This window comes from Denticeps clupeoides, chromosome 5 (genome assembly GCF_900700375.1).
Source record: "Denticeps clupeoides chromosome 5, fDenClu1.1, whole genome shotgun sequence".
In the NCBI taxonomy this organism is placed as follows: Eukaryota; Metazoa; Chordata; class Actinopteri; order Clupeiformes; family Denticipitidae; genus Denticeps; species Denticeps clupeoides.
In genome coordinates this window covers 8,677,346-8,701,925 of record NC_041711.1, presented here as the reverse complement: position 1 = coordinate 8,701,925, position 24,580 = coordinate 8,677,346, and the positions used below count along the sequence as shown (strand labels likewise).

General features: G+C 41.3%; 2 protein-coding genes across 7 annotated transcripts; both read right to left on the bottom strand.

Annotated features, from left to right (window-relative positions):
* Positions 1-47: 47 nt before the first annotated feature.
* Positions 48-16,616, bottom strand: inpp5b (inositol polyphosphate-5-phosphatase B). 6 transcript variants are annotated; one of them, XM_028978818.1, is made up of 20 exons: positions 16,340-16,616; positions 14,866-14,945; positions 14,571-14,701; positions 11,146-11,224; positions 10,440-10,604; positions 9,870-9,971; positions 9,450-9,564; positions 9,052-9,168; positions 8,708-8,895; positions 8,474-8,585; positions 8,084-8,193; positions 7,852-7,987; positions 7,657-7,767; positions 7,398-7,563; positions 5,895-6,130; positions 4,385-4,495; positions 4,148-4,232; positions 3,767-3,894; positions 3,520-3,631; positions 48-597 (listed from the first exon to the last, which is right to left on the bottom strand). In XM_028978818.1, exons 1-20 carry the CDS (start codon positions 16,394-16,396, stop codon positions 497-499), a joined length of 2,442 nt encoding a protein of 813 aa, XP_028834651.1. In that variant the 5' UTR covers positions 16,397-16,616; the 3' UTR covers positions 48-496. The 6 variants fall into 6 exon arrangements, with proteins under 6 accessions (XP_028834651.1, XP_028834653.1, XP_028834652.1 ...); XM_028978820.1 differs by lacking the exons at positions 14,571-14,701; positions 14,866-14,945; positions 16,340-16,616 and adding an exon at positions 14,276-14,555; XM_028978819.1 differs by lacking the exons at positions 14,571-14,701; positions 14,866-14,945; positions 16,340-16,616 and adding an exon at positions 13,130-13,313.
* A 477-nt stretch (positions 16,617-17,093) lies between these two features.
* Positions 17,094-23,286, bottom strand: LOC114789632 (sericin-2). Its single transcript, XM_028978828.1, has 9 exons — positions 23,139-23,286; positions 21,808-21,872; positions 20,562-20,906; positions 20,167-20,204; positions 19,986-20,084; positions 18,847-19,018; positions 18,654-18,742; positions 18,263-18,361; positions 17,094-18,175 (listed from the first exon to the last, which is right to left on the bottom strand). Exons 2-9 carry the CDS (start codon positions 21,830-21,832, stop codon positions 17,918-17,920), a joined length of 1,125 nt encoding a protein of 374 aa, XP_028834661.1. The 5' UTR covers positions 21,833-21,872; positions 23,139-23,286; the 3' UTR covers positions 17,094-17,917.
* Positions 23,287-24,580: the final 1,294 nt, after the last annotated feature.

Sequence of the window (24,580 nt, the reverse complement as noted above, 5' to 3'; positions counted from 1 at the left end):
ACACACACATATATATACACAAATGATGCATAGATCAACAATATAGGTATACACAAAGAAAACGCTTTATATAAATATATATAAAATTCCAGCACACATAGATTTCCTTTGTGTCCTTCGAAGATGCATTTCATAATACATATAAATGTGAAACATAATTCATAAATCACTGTATTATTTTATACAAAACCTTTAAAATACATATCCTTTCAACAAAGGAATTCTGTGTGATCATAACCAATTTATGCACCATTATGCATAGAGAAAACAGCTTTTTAAAAAGCATATACAAGCATCAAAATAGAAAAAGCGATCAATTAAATAAGATTTTTAAAAAGTCAGTATTCTATAACTGCTCAGTAATTTCCACATCTACAATGTCCTGCATTAAATACAACTGGGTTAAAAATAAGTCACAGGCGATCAGGGCATGTCTATGTATAATAAAAATACTGTGTTGTACATAAATCTTAATAAGTAGACAGTGAACATGATCCTATGTGGTCAGAAAATGCTGGTAAAACTCCTGTGTCTTCCTCTTCTCTGAAAGGTCTTGCTTCTTGGGTGACCTTAACATCAAGCTGGCAAATATAGTTGCTGTGGAGAGAGAATACAGTGAGAAATGAATCCTTTTAACATTAAAATTAAAGACTTTTGTAAACAAGCATTCCTTGGAAAGGCTTTTAAGTGCACAGTAGCTTGATTTAATTGGACCTTAGATAACTAGCTGCATCTAATATTCTGAGCGCTGATAGGACACGATCCCATCAGAGCTTTGAAGTCATTTTCCCATAAAATCCACTTCCTTGTATGCAAACGAGAGAACAGGAAGCAGATTATAATATCATTTGGATGTTAGGGTTCATGCTTCCTATGGAAGTATTCCCAATGCACACTCCATGGACACAGGCTTCATGAAATGTGCTTGATGGAACTGCCAATTCTCAAAAGCTTTCAATTCACTTTTCCACTGTAAAAAATTAATAAATCCAAATAAGAGAACAAGAAATGCTTAGAAATGGATTGCAAGCCCTGCATTCACTTCTGACTTATTAACCAAAAATCATATGGGGTCAAACACAGTTATGCAATATATAAATGTCCTTGCATTGGTGAACACAGCATTCCACTGGAACTCAAGACTTATATATTTACAGTGGTTACAATAACTAAAAGCCTCCTATATGTAACCTAATAATTCAATTGAAAAAATTCCGCATTGTGGAAGTCATCTGTCTGACCGGATGGGAGATATGGGTGGAGAAAGTTCTGGACTGTGGGCAAAGTCAGTTCAGCACCAGGACTCTACTACAGTCCCTGACAAAAGTCTTGTCATTTGTGTACAAATTGACCTCAAGTGTAGCTGAAATATATTTCTAATCAAGATTTTTTTACATGAAATGGCTCATTTTATTCCCAACAGCTTTTGTAATAATGTTTCAGTATTCTAATATTCAAAGCTTGGTAAAGCCCATTGAGTCAATTTTTGCGAAGACAAAAGTGTTGTCGCCTTTTCATATGAGCTTCACCTGTGACTAATAATGGATCAGTTAGGTCTCAGGTGTGTATAAAAAGACCCCCAGTACACTAGACCTTCACATCAACTGCAACTAGACCTCTGCAAACATGCCTAAGATTCACCCTGAGAGTGATTATCAAGAGGCTGAAGACCAGATCCACTGCTGATGTGGCAGACTCCTTCAATGTGTCTCAGCATCAAGTACAAAGGATGAAAAAAAAAATTTGAAGAGACTGGAGACCTTTTTGACAAGCCCAGGTTAGGCAGACCCCGCAAGACAACTGCTCAAGAGGACAGTTTGTTGGCTCGAAAATCCAAGGCCAGCCCATTTTTCAGATGAATCTTCTGTTGAATTACACCACAGTCACCACAAATATTGTAGGAGACCTACTGGAGCCCGCATGGATCCAAGATTCACCCAGAAAACAGTGACGTTTGGTGGCGGAAAAATCATGGTCTGGGGTTACATCCAGTATGGGGGTATGCGAGAGATCTGCAGGGTGGAAGGCAACATCAATAGTCTGAAATATCAAACCATAAAAGAGCCCAAATTCTGCAGCAGGATGGTGCTCCATCACATACTTCCATCTCCACATAAAAGTTCCTCAAGTTGAAGAAGATCAAGATGCTCCAGAATTGGCCAGCCCAGTAACCAGACATGAACATCATTGAGCATGTGTGAGGTAGGATGAAACAGGAAGCATGGATGAATAAGAATATTGATGAACTTTGGGAAGCAAGCTTTCTTTGCTTTTCCTGATGACTTCAATACATTGTATGAATCCTTGCTAAACCGCATAGATGCAGTCCTTCAAGTTCATGGAATTCATACAAGATATTAAATTTGGATCTCACAGCACCACTACTTAATTTGCTGACATTTTTGAATTTGCAGTAAATTTGTTCAATTTCTGTGTAGGTGACAAAACGTTTGTCATGGCAAAATTTGACCTTTCTGTCTTGATTAAATGATAATATTTTTTAAGTGAAACTAATTCATTTCAATGAAACATCATTTGATAGGGCTTTATCTTTCCATATGTGCTATTTCTAACACCAATTAATTAATTAAAAGTCAGGTTAATAGCAGGTGCTTCAACAAAATAGATAAGAGACAAGACCTTTGTCAGGGACTGTACTGTGTGCTGTGCTTTTGTAATGGATGCATTATGCTGTTTAGCAGTGCTTTGCTGAAATGTGCATGGCCTTCACTGAAGACCAGTTTGTCTGGTTGGGAGACATTTTTGCTCTATTGATGCCTTTTAAGATGTGCAAGATGACTGTTGCATAGGCCTTAATGCACCACCATACAATCAGAAACGGAGGGGTTAAGCAGATCACTGATCACAATCAGGATTTACCAACTCCTCTTTAGGAATGAAATCTAGGGGCATCCATATTTAAAAGAAAAGAACTGGTCACAGACCAGTTTTCCACCTCAGCCCAACTGCTGGGAAAGTCAACTGTGCTCATGGACGATGAGTTTTCCTCACTCCATGCAGTGATGCCGCCTGAGGGCCCAAAGTTCATGGACATACAATATAGATGTTGAATAACATTTACCGTAAACTATTTTGATATTGCAGTTTATGTTAACCAGCCATGTTACTTATCTGTTGTCAATGTTCCTGTTTTATGTGCTGCCATTCAAAATGGATAATATGTTTCATGAAAATGTCACATTGTCTAATTTATTGTCTGATGGTATTTGAAATCATTGGATTCTGTTTTTATTTACATTCTACACAATCTTACAACATTCTTGGAATTGTAGTACTAGTTATCTAATACTAGTTATTGTAGATAACTGCAATAATAAAATGTTTGCTGTTAATTAAACCAGTACTAAACACGTGAAGTATATTAGAGAAGTCCTTCTGATATGTCGTGCCATGTCAGGGAAAACATGCTGATTCTCATAAGAACAGGAGCTAAGAACAGATCAAAATGAAGAAGTGAGAAAAAAAGAAACGTCAGTACCCACCACACTGTGAACCTACCTAAAATGTTGATGTCAAGGTGGTTGTGTGAAGAATTCTTCAATAGCTCCCGCAGAAATGCAGTTAAATAGTTAAAAACATTCTTATGGCACTGAGGTAGCATGGAAATAACCTGTGGGTTTAAAAACGACACAAAATGCCTCAACAGCATCCTGCTATATGAACCAAAGTCAGTCTGTTTCATCAAACTAAGCTGAATAGGGAGAAACATAACAGGAAAAAACTGCACCTCTCAACGACAACTGACCTTCTTGCACTGGCCATAATTAGAGCAGCACTCCAGACACTGCTGGTAGAAGGAAAAGGGAACCACCGGTTCCGGAAGAGCATCGAGAAAGAGGAGCAGGGCTTCGGCTACAGAGTGGTTACTGCCAGCTGAGTGTCAACGTGAGTCAAGGTTTTTACTTTTTTTTTTTTGTGCTTGAGGTTAAATGAGGTCAAAAGCACTGTTAAAAAAAAAGACACACACAAAGGGACACAAAGAGAAGCAACAATGGTGGAACTTGGTCTTGTTTATCTGTTGCTAGGACTGTGGTCAAGAAGCTACACAGAAAACAATAGAAGGACTGAAAGTGACAAGTGCAACAAGTTTGGGAAGTGATTTAAAAAGAAAAGTTGAGAAGGATACGGAGAGAGTCTGGGGTCCCAGTGTCCAGGCAGTCTCTAATCTCCTCGAACTCACTGCGGAGTCCTGGCTGTTGAAACAGGTCTTCCTGTCAAATAGACCAAGTGAGTCAACAATGCTGCATATGTTGGAGTGTATTCTTCTAAAAGACTTGTAGTATTTCCCATTAAATCCTGTTTCCATTGAGTCCTGTCTGATCAGCCCAATGAGGAGAATCAGGAACGTGACTGCTGAGCTGACCTGTTTACTAGCATTGCGGTAGAGGTGGTCCACCATCATCCAGATCTCCTTTGGAATGTCCAGAGGCTTTTCAGGCATCTGGCAGTCAGACTCACCATTCAACTCTATGGCCTAAAAAAATTTAATAAATTGACCATTTATGACATGCTTCACAGTCAGGAAAAGGTTGAACTGCTGTGACAATGTAAATTTCTAATAAAGGTTAATCTTATCTTATCAAATTCCAGACTTAATATATATGTGTGTGTGTGTGTGTGTGTGTATAGACACACACAGTGGTGGATGAAATACACCAACTATGTACTTGAGTAAAATTACCCAGGGTAAAATTTTACTCCAGTATAAGTCCTCCATTTAAATGTCTAAAAAATGAAACTCCAGAATCTGTGTTTTTTGCACAGCGACATGAAAAAAGATTAAATGATAAGGACAGATTTTTTTATCTGTCTGCATGTTCAGTTTGGTGGAGCTGGGTACTGTGCATGATAATAAATGAGATATCATTTATATCACATTTATCGCTGAACAACATGCAGTTTTGCCAGACATATGATACTTATTGTATTTGTATGATTATTTTACCCTCTGTACAATCAATAGTTAAAAAAAAAAAAACATTTTATGGCTAAGCTATTTCATTAGCAAGACAGTGTACAGATCAGTTATGTGGCTGCCCAGACATACTTATATTGTTTATGTGCAGTCATCTTATGTGCCTTTTATAGCCAATCAATGCAATAGCTGCATGCTGTAATTCGATTGGTGCATTTATTATTCGTAGCCTTCTGATGAGTCATGGGAGTCGCGGAACGCATGCGTTTTTTCTGACATCATGCACATCTTAGTTTTGATATAATGGGTCAAAGGTTACATTTTTAAACGTAAAAAGTTAAAAAAAATATTTTTGACATTGACATGTACCGGAGTAAAAGTAAAGTCTCCACAAATGTTACAAGTAAAGTACAGATTCCAAAAAACTACTTAAGTTCAGTAACAAATTACTGAACTTCGTTACTATCCACCACTGCTTAACACACAGAATTATCAAACAAATTCACCACCCGGCCAATTCTCTATTTTTATTCTGTAGCGAAAGCAATCTTAAAAAGAAACCAAAGCCATTCACCAATTACTAAGTATTGCCAATATCCACAAACCAGAAAGATGCATAAAAACATGATCACTCATGCAATGCCATTTGTAACAATGTTCTTTTTTTTTCCCCTCCTACAACATGATGTCCATTTGCACTATTAGGACACCCGGGCATCCAGTAATAATTCACATTTGCACTTGAAAGAGAGCAGCTTTTGTGCAGAGCTGTCTCTGTGTGCTTCTGGCCTGTTTTGCAATTCTAATGACCTCATGGGCATTCTCTCTCAGATACACGGTGTTGCTGGCCAACAGGAGCAGTCATAGGGACCTTTCTCCCACTTGGATCTGCACTCTGAGATGCCTGAAAACACAGCTGTTTTCGAATTCTTAATTACTATAAAATTATTAGGCTCACCAGCTTATGAATCATCTCTATGGGCAGTTCCTGAACGGGCTCCCTCATATGGCACAGTGTCTGCAACGAGGTTGCATAGCAACTGGGTAGGTAGTTCCCACTTATTGAGATAAAGTAGTCTTTGCCCCGGTCCAAGTGGAGAACCAGGATGTCCTCCACATGCTGCTGGCCCAAGTTGAGCTCTGGGGCCGTCAAGCGGTTCACAAACACCTCAAGGTCGATGTCCACTCGGGCGCCTGTGTAGAGAATACAGAGGACCAAATTTCAGTCATATTGCTGGTGACACATTTACAAAACATCAAATGCAAAACAGCATGGATCCCTCCCCATCCTTCCCAAATAATGTAGCTTTCTTAGGAATTTCTTAATTGCTTGTCTACTTTGCACAAGAAGTGGAGAGGACCCAGAAATCCTTGTCATATGTCCTGATGTAGGCACAACGCTCTCACAGTACAAAGAGAAGGATATTATAATTTGGTCTCCATAGACCTGCGTGAAACCATGACCAATAAACCAATAAAAAGATAGTTTACTTTTATATTATCATTCAAATAGGTTAGCAATCATATAGTTGTATTTTCATCATTACAATACTTTTTTGTTGCAAAAAGTAACAAAAATCAATATTAAAAGAACGCGATGGTGAGACAATGAAATTAATATCAGTCCAAAAGTTTACATCTCCTGTCCTCAAATAAATCCTCCCTTTGCCTTTATTACAACTAAGCAACATTTGGATCCTCTCAGGTTTAAATTGCAGACCATTCTTCCTGGCATGTTTGTTCCAAGTATCCCAGATTCCTGGACTGTCCTTATTGAAATTAATCCAAAGGTTCTCTATTATATTGAAATCTGGGATGGCCAGATTTGCATTTTCAGTTGACTTTGCTGTGTGCTTTGAGTCGTTCTCTTGTTGCAGGATCCACTGGTTCAGCAAACTTTGCTTTAAAATCTTTTAAGTTTTGTTGATTCCCCCCCCCCCCCCCCCCCCCCCCCCCCCTTCTACATACACCCCAAAAACCTCAGCAAGCCGCCACCGTGTTTGAAAGTATGAATGGTGTTCCATACCTCAGTTTTTAAAGAGTTTTTAATATCAGCAGATGCATTTGTGTGAATTGTGACCAAATAATTCAATTTTGTTCTCATCAAACCACATCATCTCGTTCCAAAATTGATTTTGTTTGGTGGCCTAGGGGGTAAAGAAGCAAAGTACCGTCCTCAAACACTGTTCCCCGGGTGGTGTGTCCAGGCTGCCCACTGCTTTGGACTAATAGCGTACATACCTATATATATTTTATTAATTTAGATAAACCTTGATTTCAAGGTTTTCAGGATTAAAACATTTTGCTTTTTTCAAAGGCACTCCTTAAATAAGAAGCAACATAAACCAAGACCAACAGTGTGTACCGATGAGGAGAGCATCAGTGTCCACCCACCATGACACTGAAATTTACTGAGAATCTGCCTCTACTCTGACAGGAAGGTGTGAGGGTTCACACTCACCCTGGGCCAGGAAGCCTTTGGGTGGGTTAGCGGTGAGCCATGGCTTGCAGTAGGCCGGTTCATCCAGCTTTTCAATGAACTCAAACTGGCATGGCACCTGCCCATCATTGTGGAGGGTCAACGTCTCCGCCTGGTGCTGCATGAACTTCACGTCTTTGAAGTGAAACTATGAAATACAGATGAAGGCATTTTTTGAGAGACACGTACAGAAAGGGCTGACCTTAACATGTAACATTATCATTCAGAACTTGCGGCTCACTTCTCTGCGGGAGAGAGAAACCGAGGGAATACATTCATTTTCCATCTTGTCCAGAGACCGAACGATTTCTTCAAATGTACGTTTGTAAGCCTCTTCGTTTACAACTTTTATCTGCAATTCCGAAGCAGGAAGTCATGAGTAAGAAAATATTTAAATCACAAAAAGACACATCCCTTTATTTTTGGCATCTCTCACCCCTATCTCCAATAGCGAGCTGACAGGCTTGTGGTCGCTGGTTTTCAGGTTCATGTGACTTGTATAATGAAGCTGCTGGATGTTCTTGCCACGCCACAGGATTCGGTCACACCAGGCTGGAACTCTGCACTTCTCGCTGCATCACCAGAAACATTAACGCATACCCTGGTTTTTGGACAACATGGCATGCAGATACTTCAACTAAAGAAGACCACTGACACCGCCACAGTACCTTGTGTCCCACTGGTCAGATCCTGTGTCGTATTTGTATGTGGGTTGGAATTCAATGTCCCCCTCAGTGAACCCGACAAACACAGCATCTTCTTCCATCTGCCTCTTCAGCTGAGGAGCAGAAAACGGTTAACAGAAGCACCAAATCATACAAAATGCAGCCCTTCATTTTTACTGTGGCTGATTATTATCTAGTTCAAAGTATGAGTTTGGTTGGCCGAGCAGGTTAGGAAGTGCAACTGTAACTGGAAGGTTGCGGTTTGAATACTGCTCACATGAAAATATTTATACTGGTACTGTCTTATTTCTATAATAAATAATATAGATTTTGCTTCAAAGTCAAAGGATTTGTGCATTTTTATAAAAAGCCATACCATATGAATTCTCTCACCTGATCGCAACTGTGTAACATTTCAAAATCCTTTTTGGCGATCAAGTCCTTTACTTGGTCTACGTCGAGGTCGCTAATCCTGTAGTTCAGATCTCCGAGCCACAGGACAATACTGGAAAAGCAATAAAGAGCAAATATTACACCTTTTTCTACAGGATTTATAGAAATCATTTTTCAGGCCAAGCACATGCAGATGAAGGAAACAGAAGGATGAAGCGGCACAGGAGTCCATACTTGTGTTTCATGATGGTAAGTGGAGGCAACGTGGGGTCCTGCTGTCTGAACTGGATCCTTGCGCAAATATCTCTGTAATCCTGGTTGCGTCTCTCATATTCTTCTACATGTGCAGCAAGGTGGGAGTTGACCACACAGATGTCTGAATTATGGAAGTGGAAGCGAATGGCCACGCCGCCTTTATTGCCCTTGATTTGGAAAAAAATTAATTGGCAATTTTATTACTAATGACTTCAATAATAACTTTGAATACTGTGAATTACTGTGTAAGGACTCACACATTCCCTAAAATCAGAGCAGGATCATGATTACATAATGTCATGTCCCCAAAGTCCCCCACTCACCATTCTACCCATAATGCCTGTGCCTACAGTTTCGGCCTCCACCTCAGAGACGTGCTCTGCATGCTCCTTCTTCACGTAGCACAGCAGCATGATCCCCACCAGCCGCACATGTTTCACCTGAAAAACAAGGGAAGCTGAAAGCTGAAAGGGAAAATTCTGTACAGCATCTGGCAACACATTAAACTCAGATTATCAGTCTCTTGAAGGTTGTTCGTAACATCTGTACATCTGCACAGTACTATTGGCTTGTACATGACATCATGCATTTTATTTTTGAAGTTCATTGTGAACAGAATCAGATTTCAGATTCACTGAGGGAACAATGTGAAGGAAAGGCAGGAAATGAGTGACTGGGTGGGTTGTGGGTGGGTGAGACGTGGAGGTGAGGAAGCCCTTACAAAGGCATACTTGGCACTGGGGTGGAGTGACTCAGACACTGCTTTAATCCACTCGGCCTCTTTCGGGGTGTCGTTGAAAATGAACGCCTCCTTACTAAGGTCCAGCTCCTGGAATCTAGACAGATTGGTACAGATTTGGTAGGGTTAATTTGGTAGGGTTGACTTCTGCATATTAAAATACTATGCAGGAGAGAGGTATATCCAGGCAGTGCTACTAACGGAGGAAGAAAAAAAAAGTATTTCTTAAAACTAGTTTGTATTAATGTATGTTAATATGAAACTAACCAGGACCATGTGAGAACAAGCCTATTAAATACTAATAATATTCATAATAATGATAAGTAACTTTACTATCAGGCCAGAGTACAGCCCAAAATAATTGAGAAGCACTGCTATATGCAGAGTGAAAAACCCTCTTACCCCACACAGTATAGGTCAGGGGGGTCTGTGGTGGAAGCCAGCCACGGATGCAGGCTATCTTTTGGGGTTTGGCCATTAACATTGTATGTGCCCAAGAAAAACCTTGAAAAGAGCAAAAAAGAAACATAGAGACTTTATTATTTCTCCACAGACCTAAAGTTCCCCCAGCAGGGGGTGCTAAAGAACATAAAACATTTATCATTAATTCCAACAGGCAATGCAAAGATAAATGAGAATTATTTATTACACATTATTTCACAATATATGTGCATGCAAAAAATGCCAGTACTAAAGAATCTAATAATTTTATGGTACAAACACTGATAAGGACCTACGGTTTTCCTGATCTCAGTAAGCTCTTCCTGGCCTCCATCAAAATAAAGCAATGTGAAAATGTCAAATATTACTTCCACTAAAATTAAAGTGAAAACAAATAAATAAATACTATATATAAACAAATCTATGTGTGTCCCTGTGCATGCATGCATCTGTGTGTGTGACCCAGTGAATGCTTGATCGTATGCATAACCATGCGTGTGTCAGTGTGTGCAGCTGCCTCAGGCGTGCTACCTGAAGTCCTTCAGGTAGGTGTAGCTGTCTTCTTTCTTCAGCAGCTCACACCTGACGAGGTTATCTCGCAGACCGAACTGTGGCATGCTGAGCATCTGGGCTTTGTTGGACAGAGTATGGCTGAAGGAGCGGATCTGATCATTCCTCTCCTGACATCTCGGCACGCTGTGCACGGTTAAAGCAAATCGGTTTTCAGTTAGTAGTTGTGTGTGCCGCTGACAGACAGACATCAGTCCATGATGTTCAGATGCAGTCAGAAGCTGCTGACCTACGAGGATGTGGATGACGTGTTACATCGCGCCACACACCCACACATAAAGGCCAGACGTTAATTTAGGCTCACTCGGATGAACCTGAGCACCGTAATTTGGAGAGTTAGGGGATAATAAAAGTGCAAGGTATTCTATAATTATAGAAATGATTGATATGCTGGACTGAATGCTTAGTTAAATGCCTCAAAATAGTCTGTTGGAAAAAATGCAGCAAATTCTAATAAACACATGTATAATTAACAAGGGTTAACATAGACATGCAAACACACTGACTGTCACAGAGCAAAATATCAGTAACAGTATCAGACCTGGGTAATGAAAACGGACTGCATTTTTTCGGAAGCCACAAACTCACACCATTCAAAGTCGCGAAACGGAAGAAGCAAACAGCACGAAACACCGTGCCGCTGCCCTACAGGACTGCTGGCCTCTACCTCTGTGCGTCTTCTGGGGCGTCGCTGCTGCTCTTCTTGCAGTCTCCTACCGGTCTTCTCTCAGAATTCACAGACCTCTCTGTCGGACGGGAAGAACAGAGAGGGGGTTAAAATAAGAGATCAAGCGAGGAAAAAAAGCAGAGGGGGCCAGTTCTGCAGCTGCAGGGCCAGAACTAGAACTGTATGTCTTTCTGCATATGGCGGCGAGTCAGGCTTAGATGCTCGGCAACTGAAGGACCAACGAAACTAATGATATTCTAGGTTCTGTTGTGAACTAAATGCAGTTTTTTTTATTATTTTTTTTGTTGTCGTTGAACTAATAGCAGGACTGGCTGTATCACTGCTCAATCTGACCAAACCACATCAAACTGAGGAGACACGTCCTACTGAAACACACTGCTCACAATACTAGTCAGAATAAAATCCACCAATACATAATTTTCTGTGTGTGTGTGTGTGTGGAGGGGGGGTACCGACACTAAAAATGATTTACATTCAGTTTTTGGCTAATCCATTATGCTTCATTTTGTACAGGAACAGTGACAGGGATACATTTCATGACACTGAAGAAAACATGACTTTGCTTATTAAAACACGATTATCAGTGATATTCACAGTAAAAAAACAAAAAAAAACAAAAAAAAAAAAAAATACCAATGAGAGACATTCAAATTCTCAATGTGAAGAGGAAGTCAGGACGAATTGAAGGGGTTTCATCAACACATCAGTCGCATCTCAGTCCTATGGCTTAAAGACCTCGTACTTGAGAAATGCAAACCAACTGAATCCAGAAGAGAAAAAGAGAACTCCTCCTACTGTACGTTGCAAAAGTGCGGCACACAATCTTCAACTGAAAAACACCACACTTTATTACTCAAGATGCCAGACAATGTCGCCAATAAGTCATGGGCACTAAAGACTTTCTAATTAGTATTCACGGGGCACATACTCTGGCAAGTTGGAATTTTCACGCTTGTGAAGTCACGGCCGACTCACAAATGCTTGCAAATTCACATCATATTTGCCTTGGCTCCTTACACGCGCATGTGTGTAATATTTACCTTCCAGGCTGAGCTCACGGGGTTGAAAATGGAATGTGGGTGAATCTTATAACAAACTACGTCGCCAAAAAAAAATCTCACACACACAGAATTCATGCCTCATACCATCAGTTTTGTTACAGTAAAACAAATACTAATTCTTACCATAACCAGCGTACAGTCACGAACGCCATTCCTCCATCTACAGGTCAAGCTCACCAACATATTAATAAACCGCCAGTCAGTAAAGGACCAGTTCTGGCGTATTCTCAACAACAGTGTGTGTGTGTGTGTGGATGGGCTCCGGAACCCATGCTTGTGGAAAGTGTGTGTGTGTTGAAACCACCACGATCACGCAGGAACAAGCAACAGATCGTGCGCTTATAAAACCACCATCCATGTTCTGCAGGCGAGCTGCCAGAACCTGGGCCTGGGGACTGGGACAGGCGTGTCCAGCGCTGCAGGAAATGGAGAAGCTGCCTGTGCCTGTTGGAAGGGAGACCTCAGGTCAGTCCGGATTCAAACAGGCACACCAAGCAGAAGGGGACGTTCACCAGGAACGGATCAGCATTTGCAGAGGAGTTAGACATTAATAACAATGCCAGATCCTCCAGAACAGCTCCGAGCCAGGCTCCATGCAACCTGTCGCTTCCTTACCAGAGGCTGGCGACCGTGCGACAGCAAGATGTCGCAGCTGCACGGGGTGTCACAAAAAAATCCAAAGCAGCATACAGAACAATCCAGAATATATAACAATCACAAACACTCCTAACACACCAGATCCCGGGCATAGTCGAACAGCAAATCTGCCTGTCTACAGCTGACGCGAATGAACACGATCATGCAGTTAAAGCTGCGTGTTCCACGATCCCTCCGATCCTCATTCCGAGCAGGTCGGAGGATTAGTCGTGTTAAAGATCCGAGCGGAGAGGAGCGCGCGTTACCGCCTGCAGAACCCGCGTCTGCTCCGCTGTTCACATGCGGCATGTCCGCGTCCTCCCGGTGCCTGGCATTCAGAACCGGCTCCCACCGCGAGGAAGGCGGAACGCGACGTCGGGAATGACGAGACGTCGCTCACGAGAACAGCGGCGGGAGGGCGCAGCGGCGCAGGCAGAACCAATCGAGCTGCGGAGCGCCGATCCTCCTGAACGCGCCCCAACAACACGTTTTAATTCCGACAAAAAAAAATGCTATTTAAAAAAATATATTATTTTAACGCGTACATTAATCTGGCATAATTTACATATTATCCTAAATTAAAGAGACCTTTGCACTGTGATATCTTCTAAAATGCAAAATAGTTAATACATAATCTCATTCGCCACAGAGAGGCAGAGCAGATAAAAAACCCCAAACAAACGACACTGATGAAACTGAGATCAAAATATTATTGAACTATTACGACACTATATTAAATATCAAAATTTGTAGTTCACTGGCAGAAAAAAAACAACATACAAAAAGACATCAAATCAAATGATTTTAAGAAGCCCCAACTAATCCCCAGAGAATGAAAGGATGGATAGACAGACAGACTGCAGAATACTTCTAATTTATTTATAGGCAGCTTCAAATCTGTCTGATAGACGTTGGATAAAAAATCTTTAGATCAAGGCAGAAAGCTTGAATTCTGCTCTTTACAAAAGCCATGTAGGGAAACAATACTATTTCATCATGGTAGAGTCAATTATTTGTATTACAGTAGTGTAGTTAAATGTGTATTATGTAAAAGTGATACATCCCTATGACATCTTTAGGAACACCACTGTTAACATTCTTACTTACATAAATGTCACATAAACTTGTTCAAAATCTAAATGAAAGATGGCAGCGTGGCCTGTCTGGACCCAAAATGGTGCTAGTTTTAGCGCTGTCTGTCTTCATTGTTGCCTACATGTTTTGTTTGCCATAAATGTTACTCTTGTACTGCCTGAGTCCCATGTTTTTCCACTTCTTGAAGCCCAGTTTGTCTGCGCCGGACATGTGCATTTTACATCAGTATGTAACTTTGTTTAAATGTTACATGTAGCGCCATGAACTTGAACTTGACTATATTGGTCATTCTTGAGTTCCTTTAATCAGCATGTCACCTGGGACACTCAGGAAAAGCATTTGTCGTTCCTGTGGTGACCAGTGGAATGCAACAGCATGGGTTCTAGTCCGGCAGAGGTGCTGAAGGGAAATGCCACCCGTCCCCTGCTCTCCAGCAAGTACAGGAACCAAGAAAGGCCAAAAACTACAACACGCAAAGTGCCACGAAGCCAGCTGGACAAACAGACAGAAAGGTTTCGTCAACAGCCATACACCAATAAACCAGCCTGTGTGGCATGTCACACATCCACCCAGAAGGAGAGTCTTTGTGATGTCATTCCTTATTCACTCAGCTCTCATATAAGAAGCCTTCCAGCCTCCTCAATCCAAAACCCAAATGGGAATGATTCCAAATGGGAATGATTCCGTCCAGTGTGACGTCCTCTCCAGTGATCGCCATTCGTCTGTGCGCAAATAAGAAGAGCCTACAGGACAGACAGAAAAAAATGTACATTTCAGGCCCTTCCAATACAATCACAGAAGCATAAAATAAGCAATCTAATAATGGCTCATAGAATTACGTATGTATTATCTCATATAGATTTTGGTAGACCGCCTCCATACCACATATAGAACTGCTGATGCTTACGCATGTTCGTTAGTGTGCTCCACCAGTCCCAAAAGTCTGCTTTCAGTGGTATTACTCACAAGAACAAGACACTGGACAGCCTGTAGCAAAGTGTGGTTCAGGATGTGTCGTGTCAAACAAAGAAGGAAATCAAATCTATTCTACTACTAGCACACAAATAGCTTTTTATTCATATACACACACAAACACTACCATTCAAAAGTTTAGGGTCACTTAGAAATGTCGTTGTTTTTCCCAACAATATCAGGAAATGGAATTGAATAGAAAGAAATGACACAACAATAATAAATAGTCATAGTTGAATTTAGATATTTTCATTGCTTCTTTACTCGGTGTAACTGTTTACAGCTGTAATAAAATACATGAAATGGTTTTCTAATAATGAAAGAAGCTTTTAGCACGACAGACTTCAGCACAGCAGGCCCGGCCCTAATATATTTTGAGGCCTAGGCAAGATTTTAGGTGCGTCGCTTTTTACGCCATTTTGATACTTGATGCTGTAAGAATGACGCTTAAATACAAACGGCGAATGGCATTTTACCACTAAGCGGTCCAAAAATGGCATCACCAAAGATTGAGTTCCATCTTTCTTGCAATATTTTTTTTTTACAGCGGTACCTTTAAAAACACGGCGTCTTGCGCAATTATTGGCCCTTGTTGGCTTGCTGTAGTGGAGGGGAAAGTGGAGGGGGAAGTGGAGAGGGAAGTGGAGGGGGAACTGCCATGGTTGCCTGATAGGAAATGGGAAATGTTTGCATCGTTATTACTACTACTTAATAATTTGCTTTGCTATGCAGGTAAACTCACGTGGTCTTGTTCTTTTCATATTAAGACACATTTATACAAGCACTTTTTTTTCTTCCTTGTGGTGACGCCTGGTTGGATGGCTGGGCCGCCCTGGAGCACAGCACTGCAACTCCAGACTAGTTGTTGCTGATAAAGTTCATCTCTACATGTATTAACAGACATTCCCAGCCCCCAGTCATTTACAGCATGAACAATGTCTGGACTGGAGTTTTCATCTATTTAATGCCTTTTAAATGTGTGTGTGTATACACACACTCTCATCCACTGTTTTTTCCAGACTATTTATTTGTATAGTGAACTTTTTATATTACACAGTCTACATATTCTCTATGCTATTTACTGATTCTTGTGCTGGCGTGACAATGTAAAATTCCCACTTGTGGGACTAGAAACGTCGCTGTAACGTTATAGAAACGCCCTTGTTGTTCCTCGTTCCCGGAATTTGGATGGATCTCAGCGCGGTGTGCCCGAGCTGGAGAGACGCTGCTGGTTAAGGGGAATTAGTGTCGGATTAGCGCGCCTCTTTAAACCGCCCAGCTCGGTGAGAGGCGGAATGGCGCCCCGAGGCCCCGGGCCGCGCCTGCGTCTGCGCCTGCGCGCAACGTCCTCACGCAGAAACCGAGTTTCGAAGAAGTTCCGCGTCTCCCGCGACGCCTCAGAAGGATACGACGACGCACTTCTCGTCCTCGGCCAGGGTTTCCTGGATCGCTACGGACTGGTCCATTTCTGTGGAGACGGGCGAACCGCTAGCGCCGACGCGGCCGAAGAGAAGGCCGGGCAGCGGGCGCCGCGCGTCTCAGCATGTCGCCAGGTTCGCCGTGCGACGGAGGGACCGAAAGACGGACCGAGGGCGACGGAAGGCTCTGCGTGTGCCGCTTTTTTCCAGATGTGCCCGTCCTGCTGTGACACAGTTTTCCCAAGCGCCACATCTGCGTGACGTCACTTCAAGTGAGCGCTCGCAAATCCTTTAAAGGAACTTTGTGGCGACATTAAGCACCTCAGTTCCTCATCAGTGTTGAGTTATTTAGGAGAGCAGATATCGGTACACTAATTCAGAGCAAGCACTTTCTAATGAATATAATTATTTATATTTAAATGGTCGTTTTTTGTCTCTTAATTCAAATGGTGCATACATCTTTTTGGTTCTCACGCCTCATTGTGAATATACACCAAATAGCCACAGCAATAAAAGCCCATCAGTCAGGATCCTTGAAGTTGTCCCAACCAGCAAGGTTACATTTCCTGGGTGTCGTTCATGGCTGCCCACTGCTCACGATGGCTGGTGGGTTAAATCGCTTCAGGATCAACTCCAAACGGTCTTCACCATCTTTGACTGGTTTTGGAATTGATATTGTCGACTGTGAGGCACATTCTAAATATAGAAACAATTAGTGTCAGAATTAATTAATAGTCCCAGAAAACTGTGGTCAGACTTTTATTGGATATTCAGAAGTAGGCTTGTTGTAGAATACACAAGGACGAGAGCCAGCAGAATTGCTTTTACTTTGAATCTTGTACTATGGTCTCACTACTGATTGATTATTTATGAAATTCTTAATAAATAAAATTTTTGATCTCCAGCAGTGTTATTTTTGCATTATTGCACCTGAACAGGCAACATATTTTTCCTTTCTCTGAACCATAAAGTGCAGACTTGCTTTTTGTTTGGCAGCCAGTTTTAAAGTGGACGGTGTAAATTTGAGTATTGGTTACAGTGGCTGTGGTACAGTAGCATTGCCACGTAACCTTCTGATGTGCATGGCTTGTGGAGTAGATTGTCTTTGATTCACCCACCATGAAAGAGCAACCGTCTCGTAACACAAGAAGAAAAGCAAAGTTCAAGTTACAAATCTAACCTGAGTTAACAGGACGGAAATAAATAAATATTTGACTGAGAGTAACATTTCATTTCCAAATAAAACCCATGCAAAACCACACAGAAGGCAGACCTAAAGCTCCTCTGATCGACTCCCACACAAATCTGAATCTATACAATGGCCTTGACGTATAAATTAGAATCAGAATGAACAATAAAGTACAAAACCAGCACATATGTAGATTATATTCATTTGTAAATATAGGGTTATATAAATTGTTCCTACAGAGTCCATTTAGTTTAAATTCATTTCGCTCAGGCAAGCTGACAGAAACACACATACGCACACACACACACACACACACACACACACACACTCGCTCAGTATAACAGCATTGTGTTAAAATGGGACCCTGTCTTGTCACTTTATTAGACCAGCGTGGCCATGCCAAGCAGCCAGAAGAGAATGGAGGAAGTGGTCAGTACGAGGCAGGCGTGCTGCCCCCTGCTGGCCGAGCTGGGCATGTACACCTTGCCGTCCAGCTTCAGGCAGTCGCCGGCCGCGCTGGCAGCACAGCATTCCTGGTTGCATCTCACTGCCGTGTCGGTGCACGGGGTCTGTTTGGTGCAGTTGTCGCTACACCCAGCCGTCCACGTGGTGGCGCTGCCGTCCACGACTTTCTTCAGCTGCAAAGAGTCAAAGGGCGCCTGATTCAGCACGAGGCGTGGAAGGTCCTCACTCCTGTGACTGTAAATCATGTGGAATTTACTTACCTCACAGAAATCCAGACCTACGTTGCAGAACTTTCTATCCGCCGTAGCCGTTTGGTAGCAGGTAGATCCACTGCAGGTCAGAGACTTGCATTTCTTCCCCTTTCACATGAAGGGAATAAAAAATAAGTCATATTTTTTCTCACTGTAATTATTATTACCATATTTGCATAGTAAATTAATTATTTTATTATTATTACTAGCACATTACAGAACTGGAATTTTAGTCAGAGGAATCCTGAAAGTGACAATATTCAATTAACATTCACAGGACATTTTCTTATGGTCACAATGACCGAATGCATAATCTAAACCAAATCCATAAATTAACATTTAGAGTGTAGATAAAGTGTAGATATTGTAGCATGCATTATTACGTCGTGCTGGCTTTTACATTGTTAGGCTGGGTGGTAGCAGATGTAGTTGTTGAGGTCGTAGTTGTCATCGTCGTCGTCGCCTTGGTTGTAGTTACTGAATTGTTCACTGAAAAAATGTCAAAAAAAGGCCCAAGGTGACATTTGGCTGCATTCCCACCCAGGTTGGATCATATCTACAGCTCTGTTCTCCGAGGAGGTGGTAGCATGTACCTGATGTGGAAGGGTAGTTTACAGACCACAAGGTGGAGTTGAGGCAGCTAGAGTTTGCACTGCAGCAGGCCACGGTACATGCAGTCAGCGAGATGTTGCCACAGAACGTGGTGTTGTCCGTGCACATGGAACTGCAGCCCACAGAGTAACTCATGTCCGACGCGCGACTCACCTGAGACAACATGACATCAGAATCAGTCTTGTAACCAATAGATTATGATTCGATTTAATAAAAACTAGGATTATGTCAATTTTTCTACTTCAGATTAGAAAAAAAGCTAAAATCTTAAATAAACTCCTTTAACTAGATGTAGTAGATTGGAATTCATTAATAATCTCATGTCAAGTATGTCTTTACAGAAATAAACGTTTTGAAGAAAAGAAGGAGCACTTGATCTATATCTCTGACTTTTTGTTCGCGTGATACAATTTCTGAAAAAGAACTTAAATAAATGAAGCGAAGTCTGTATGGAGCTATGAAAGGCCTCATACTTCCTCTTTCTGGGTGATTTAAACCCGGGCTTGTCAATAAGTCAACTTGATTTCTGTTATAGACCGCGCCCACTGCCATTCCAATACATGCAGATAGGGCCGTGATTTAATAGCACTTTTATTCAAGCATTGCTACTAGCAAACTAATGAATGTGACATTAGTAAACAGAATTCTCAGTTTCACCAGCAACCACATAGTGATGTTTGGCTATAATTCCCATAGAGATGTGGGCTCTCCGGCTTGTGTTCATTTGAACCTAATCTCTTCAAGTTTTGAAAATAAGATTAAAAAACATTACATTACACTTTGTTGGCCAGATATAAAATTATCTGGAATCTAAACTTTTCCTCAAAATTATAAAATTTTTCATATTTGGCACTATCTTTCGGTACTGCATTTTTCTGTGAGGTGGCAGAACCTTAAAATATAAAACAAAAATCAAATATATATTTAGATATTACGCATAAAAAGTCAGTGTGTGTTATGTATTTAATGTATTTAATGTTTGTAATCTCAATCAATGTAAGAAATACAATGTTGAAAAGGGCAAACCAATGTAATGTTACCAATGTTTCTGTTTTATTCGTATTACTGTAAAATTTGATATAAAACGAAGTAATGGAATATAATGGTATATCTGTCCCACCTCACAATAAGTCACATTGAATGGACAATTGATGTTGCTCCCATTTAAAAGCATGCTGTAGCAAGCTGAGGAGTTGCAGCTGAAAGACGGGCAGGATATCTGTGGACAGGCAGATATAATAATGAGAAAGTTGCAGATTTGAGCACTCAGGGATCTCTCAGTTTCTCCTCATGCTCCTTACCGTGTTGGTAGTATTGCCACTGGTGACATTCCCCGAACCTGATGAGGTTTAATAAATAAACACATTTAATAAAGAGAGAAAACAGGCTGTTTATTATTTTTTACTGAAATAATTCATTCATGGATTAATCAACCTTTCCAATGTGGTTTAGAATACTTTAATGTATAGAATCCGCTGACAAATGGATTTGTATGCAAAATTGGCATTCAGCATTTGACTCATTGACTGTCTGGTAATGTTTGAAAAAAAAAATGACTGAAGCAGCACAATGTAATCACATTCTGGTATCCTGAGCTCTTTGTGTAGCTGGAGATGCTAGATATATAATGTATATAATGAAAGGTTTTGCTAGGTTATAGTGGGTGGTGCAGTATTGGACAGTTGGTGATGTGTACCGGATCCTGCTGATGTAGATGATCCTGCATTGGATCCAGCTGATGTGGAAGATCCTGCTGATGTGGAGGATCCTGTATTGGATCCAGCTGATGTGGAGGATCCTGTACTTGATCCAGCTGATGTGGAGGATCCTGTATTGGATCCAGCTGATGTAGAAGATCCTGTACTGGATCCAGTTGATGTAGAAGATCCTGTACTGGATCCAGTTGATGTAGAAGATCCTGTATTGGGTCCCGTTGAAGAGGAAGATGTTGTAACTGTGGTTGCTCCTGCAGCTGTGGTAGTGGATTGACTTGATACAAATGAAGGGTGGTGAAGTTGAAGAATAATGAACAGAAGGAAGCCTATTTGGAGAAGGAAAAGAACCGGAAACACCTCTCAGTCAAGCAAATAAAAAAGTGAATAATATTAACCACTTGATTTGATGCCATTTGTCCAGCATGCATCAAACATGTATGAAGCATTAACCTTTCCCAAAACATTCAATATTCTATACACTAAGTCATAAATTCATTGCACATGTCTAATATTGAGTGACAACCATGACAATTCAAGGTGTGGACTCCTAAGTCCTGCGATATCTGGTATCAAGTTGTCAGAAGCAGATCCCTTAAATCCTATAAGCTGTTACTGTGGTTCTGTCTGGGTCAGCTTGGCTTTTTCTCATTGTGCGTCCAAGAGCCACACACACACACACACACACACCAAAACCTCCACATGATGTAAAAGAAAAATTCGTTTCCACTGGACACATTCTTCAACTGCTCTATGATTCAGTTCTGATGCTCAGGTGGACACCATTCAGCATGGACGTTGTACACAGCTTCATACACATCAAAACATACATCAAAATTCGATACTTTGCATGAACTTTTCAGCATTTTTCAGCACTCTTCTAGTGGCTCAGTCTTCACTACCCATAGGCATCAATGAGCCTTGGCTGCTGCTTCACCACTTTTGGTAGATCCTCACCACAGCAGACCAGGAGCCTCCCACAAGATCTGCAGATTATGAGATACTGTGACCCAGCGACTAAAACCTCACCACATCTTTTAGCCCTGTTACATCCCACCCACTGCAATCAACCGAACAAATCTCTACTCATGTTAAATGTCAGTCGTTACAATGTTATTCAGTATTTACCTTTTCCTAAATACCTAATGGTCACGACTGTGGCATAAAAGACCACAGAACATCACAGACCAAACTTGTCTCGGTAGTATTCAAAGCATGGCTTTCATATACCTTGTAAAATCTGCCTGGAAGCCATCCTATTTTCCTGATGTCGGACGGGCCAGGCCAGGTGTGATCTACAACAGAAAAAAAACAGCAGTCACTGGGACTGGACATCCATACAGACAGCGTTAGTTGCAACAGGTTCAATGCAGAGGACAAAGGGGACACAAAGCCATAGTTTAAGCGAATTAATCGATGTTGTATAACCAGCAGGAACATTCAAACCCTCCCTCACCCCGTGCTTTTCTTTGATTTAGGCAATACAGATCATTGCAGGTTTCTCTTGCAAACAGTGTCCTAATTGTTATGTTGAAATGGATCCCACATTAGCCAAACAGTAGCCACAGCTGCTCGGTGGCCCTAGGGCGTAACTGGAACGTAGAGGTGTGCTGATTTTTTTTCCCGGCACGAGAGACTACAATAAGCCGGAGAAACATCCAAAATCAAATAAATCTTCTATTCCAATTGGAAACATTCAAAACGGACGGAGACGCGATTTGCCTGGACTGTTGACTTAGGAGCCTCTGGCTTACATGCTACCTGCAATTAAAACTTGTTTGTTCCCGGCGAATCCCACGAGTGCCTGTGCAAACCATGGCATGTTACTCCTCAGTCTCCAGAGTGGAGACATGCGGTCCCATCTGGTAACAGGGCCATGGAAACTGTCCCGGTGTCTGTGTTGTCCTATAAGCTTTTTTAGTTACAAAAATAACTAAAGTGTTCAGGCCGGTGCTGCTCCAGCATGGCAACCATTTTAGTTTGTACAGAAACCGCCTGACGTCTGAATCCAGTAGTCAGTTTTCTGGGAATTCATTTGTGGAACATACTGAGCTGGGAATGGATACAAAAAGCACCATCTCCCCAGAGAAACAGAGCTATTATGCTCAAGTTGTCTTCTGTGAACTTCTCAATGATGGCATGTTCTTTTACTTTATATAATCACCGACAGGGTTTTCATTAAAATGAAAATACGACCCAGATAAGGTGAATGTCATGAGCATCACATAACACTCCTTCCATAAAAGCACTGGACATCTGAATGATCCCACAGCATGAAAACAAACGCAATATGATCACACTTCTGTATTTTTGCCTTTACAGTAATTGAACTGTCGTATTTATGACCGCAGTGGCAGCGTTTTAAAAACGGAACCCTCCCATGGACTGTTTCCACACGCACTCAACACATCATTATTAGCTGACATTTTATATGCCCAAATGAATTAAGTCCTCTGTATAAACTGTGTGCAACCACGGCAACTATGATGAACTAGATCGTTTTCTGAGATTCTAGAACATACTTTAATTCTCGATACACCTTGATATATAATGCCACTTACCTGAAGTGTGCGATGGTGAAAAGGTGCTTTCTGAGGTTCCAGCAAACTCACTGCTTCCCGGCCTCCCTCTCTCTCCTCTCTCTCCCGTGGCCCTATTCTACTCTCTTCCTAGTGACATCACATGAGAGGTTGTCTAATTAATGGAAACCATCAGCCCCCTTGGCCTTTCAGTTATTGTGTGCGTCCAGGAGGCAGGGCCTGCGCTGCAGGCAAAATTTTAGAGGATGTCTCTTCAATGAGCGGATCAGTTTACAAAACTGGGATCGGTTCAATTTTAGGTCGTATGTTGTTTCCTCCTGCTTGAACCTTGCAATAGGTTGCCCAAAACCTGATGCCAAGTCAACTTTAGTGGTTTATTTATAGTAATGAACATAATCCCGCTGCAATATGAGAAAATTTGAATTTTACAAGGGACCTTTTAATGTATTGCCACGTCACCTTTTTATCTAAAATTATATGTTCTTGTTTGAATAACAATGCACATACTTACCATAACTATACAACTGAATGTTTTGTTCCACCTGGTTGTACATCACACAAGATGACCTGTCTATTGATAGTGTAAGATTTACATTTATTTCTGTTTGCAACATCAAGAGTGTCTGCACCCTTCCACCCTTTTTTTTTTTTCCGCTCCCGTTTATTCTGTGGGTGTCACCTCATTTACCATGTAAATACGTTGGCCAGGCACCTCACTATCTCAGGGCAGTCGGTACAAAGAGAAAACGAGAAACAGTTTGGAGGTCTGACCTCAGTTTTAAACTGGTAACAAATACAAGCTATTTGTTATCCAACGAGGAAATGAATGTTACAGGAATTTCATGTAACTCAAAGCCTCGTGTGATCATACAGTCCTCTTAAGCCTGTCTGAGCTAATATTTTACAGGATTGTTGAACTTTTCATTTTGTTGTGCTCTGATTCAGGCTGTTGGTTGGAAAAAGATGGGGGAAAGTTACAAGAATGCTGAAACATTTGAGTTTACTTGGATGTCAGGTGACTCTTGGAACAGTTTCTGAGAGTTTGTGCACCAAAGTGAAATCCAAAACCCTTCATTCTGCCCAACATAGAAGGCCCCTCTGACTCTACAATTCCCTCTTTGTGGCAAAAGGAACCACAGAATGCGTAACTCCTTGCCAAAGCACAAAGGGATAAGGTGCACTCAGGTGACAGCAAAACGGCTTCCCTTTCTCTTCAGTTTCAGGCGTAGAGGGGTTTTACCCCTGCTGGTTTCAAACAGGGGCTCAATATGAACTAAACATGCTGTAATGCAACCTTTTCATAGCAGATTAGAAAAGGGAAGAAGAACACAAAGACAATTAAAAATTAGCGTTGTTGCCAATAAATTGAAGGTGACAGGTCATTTAGTCAGATAATATATATCATAAATGAGAGAAAAGGGAAGTAAGACAGACACTTCAGTTCTCACTCCAAATGCTCCTGA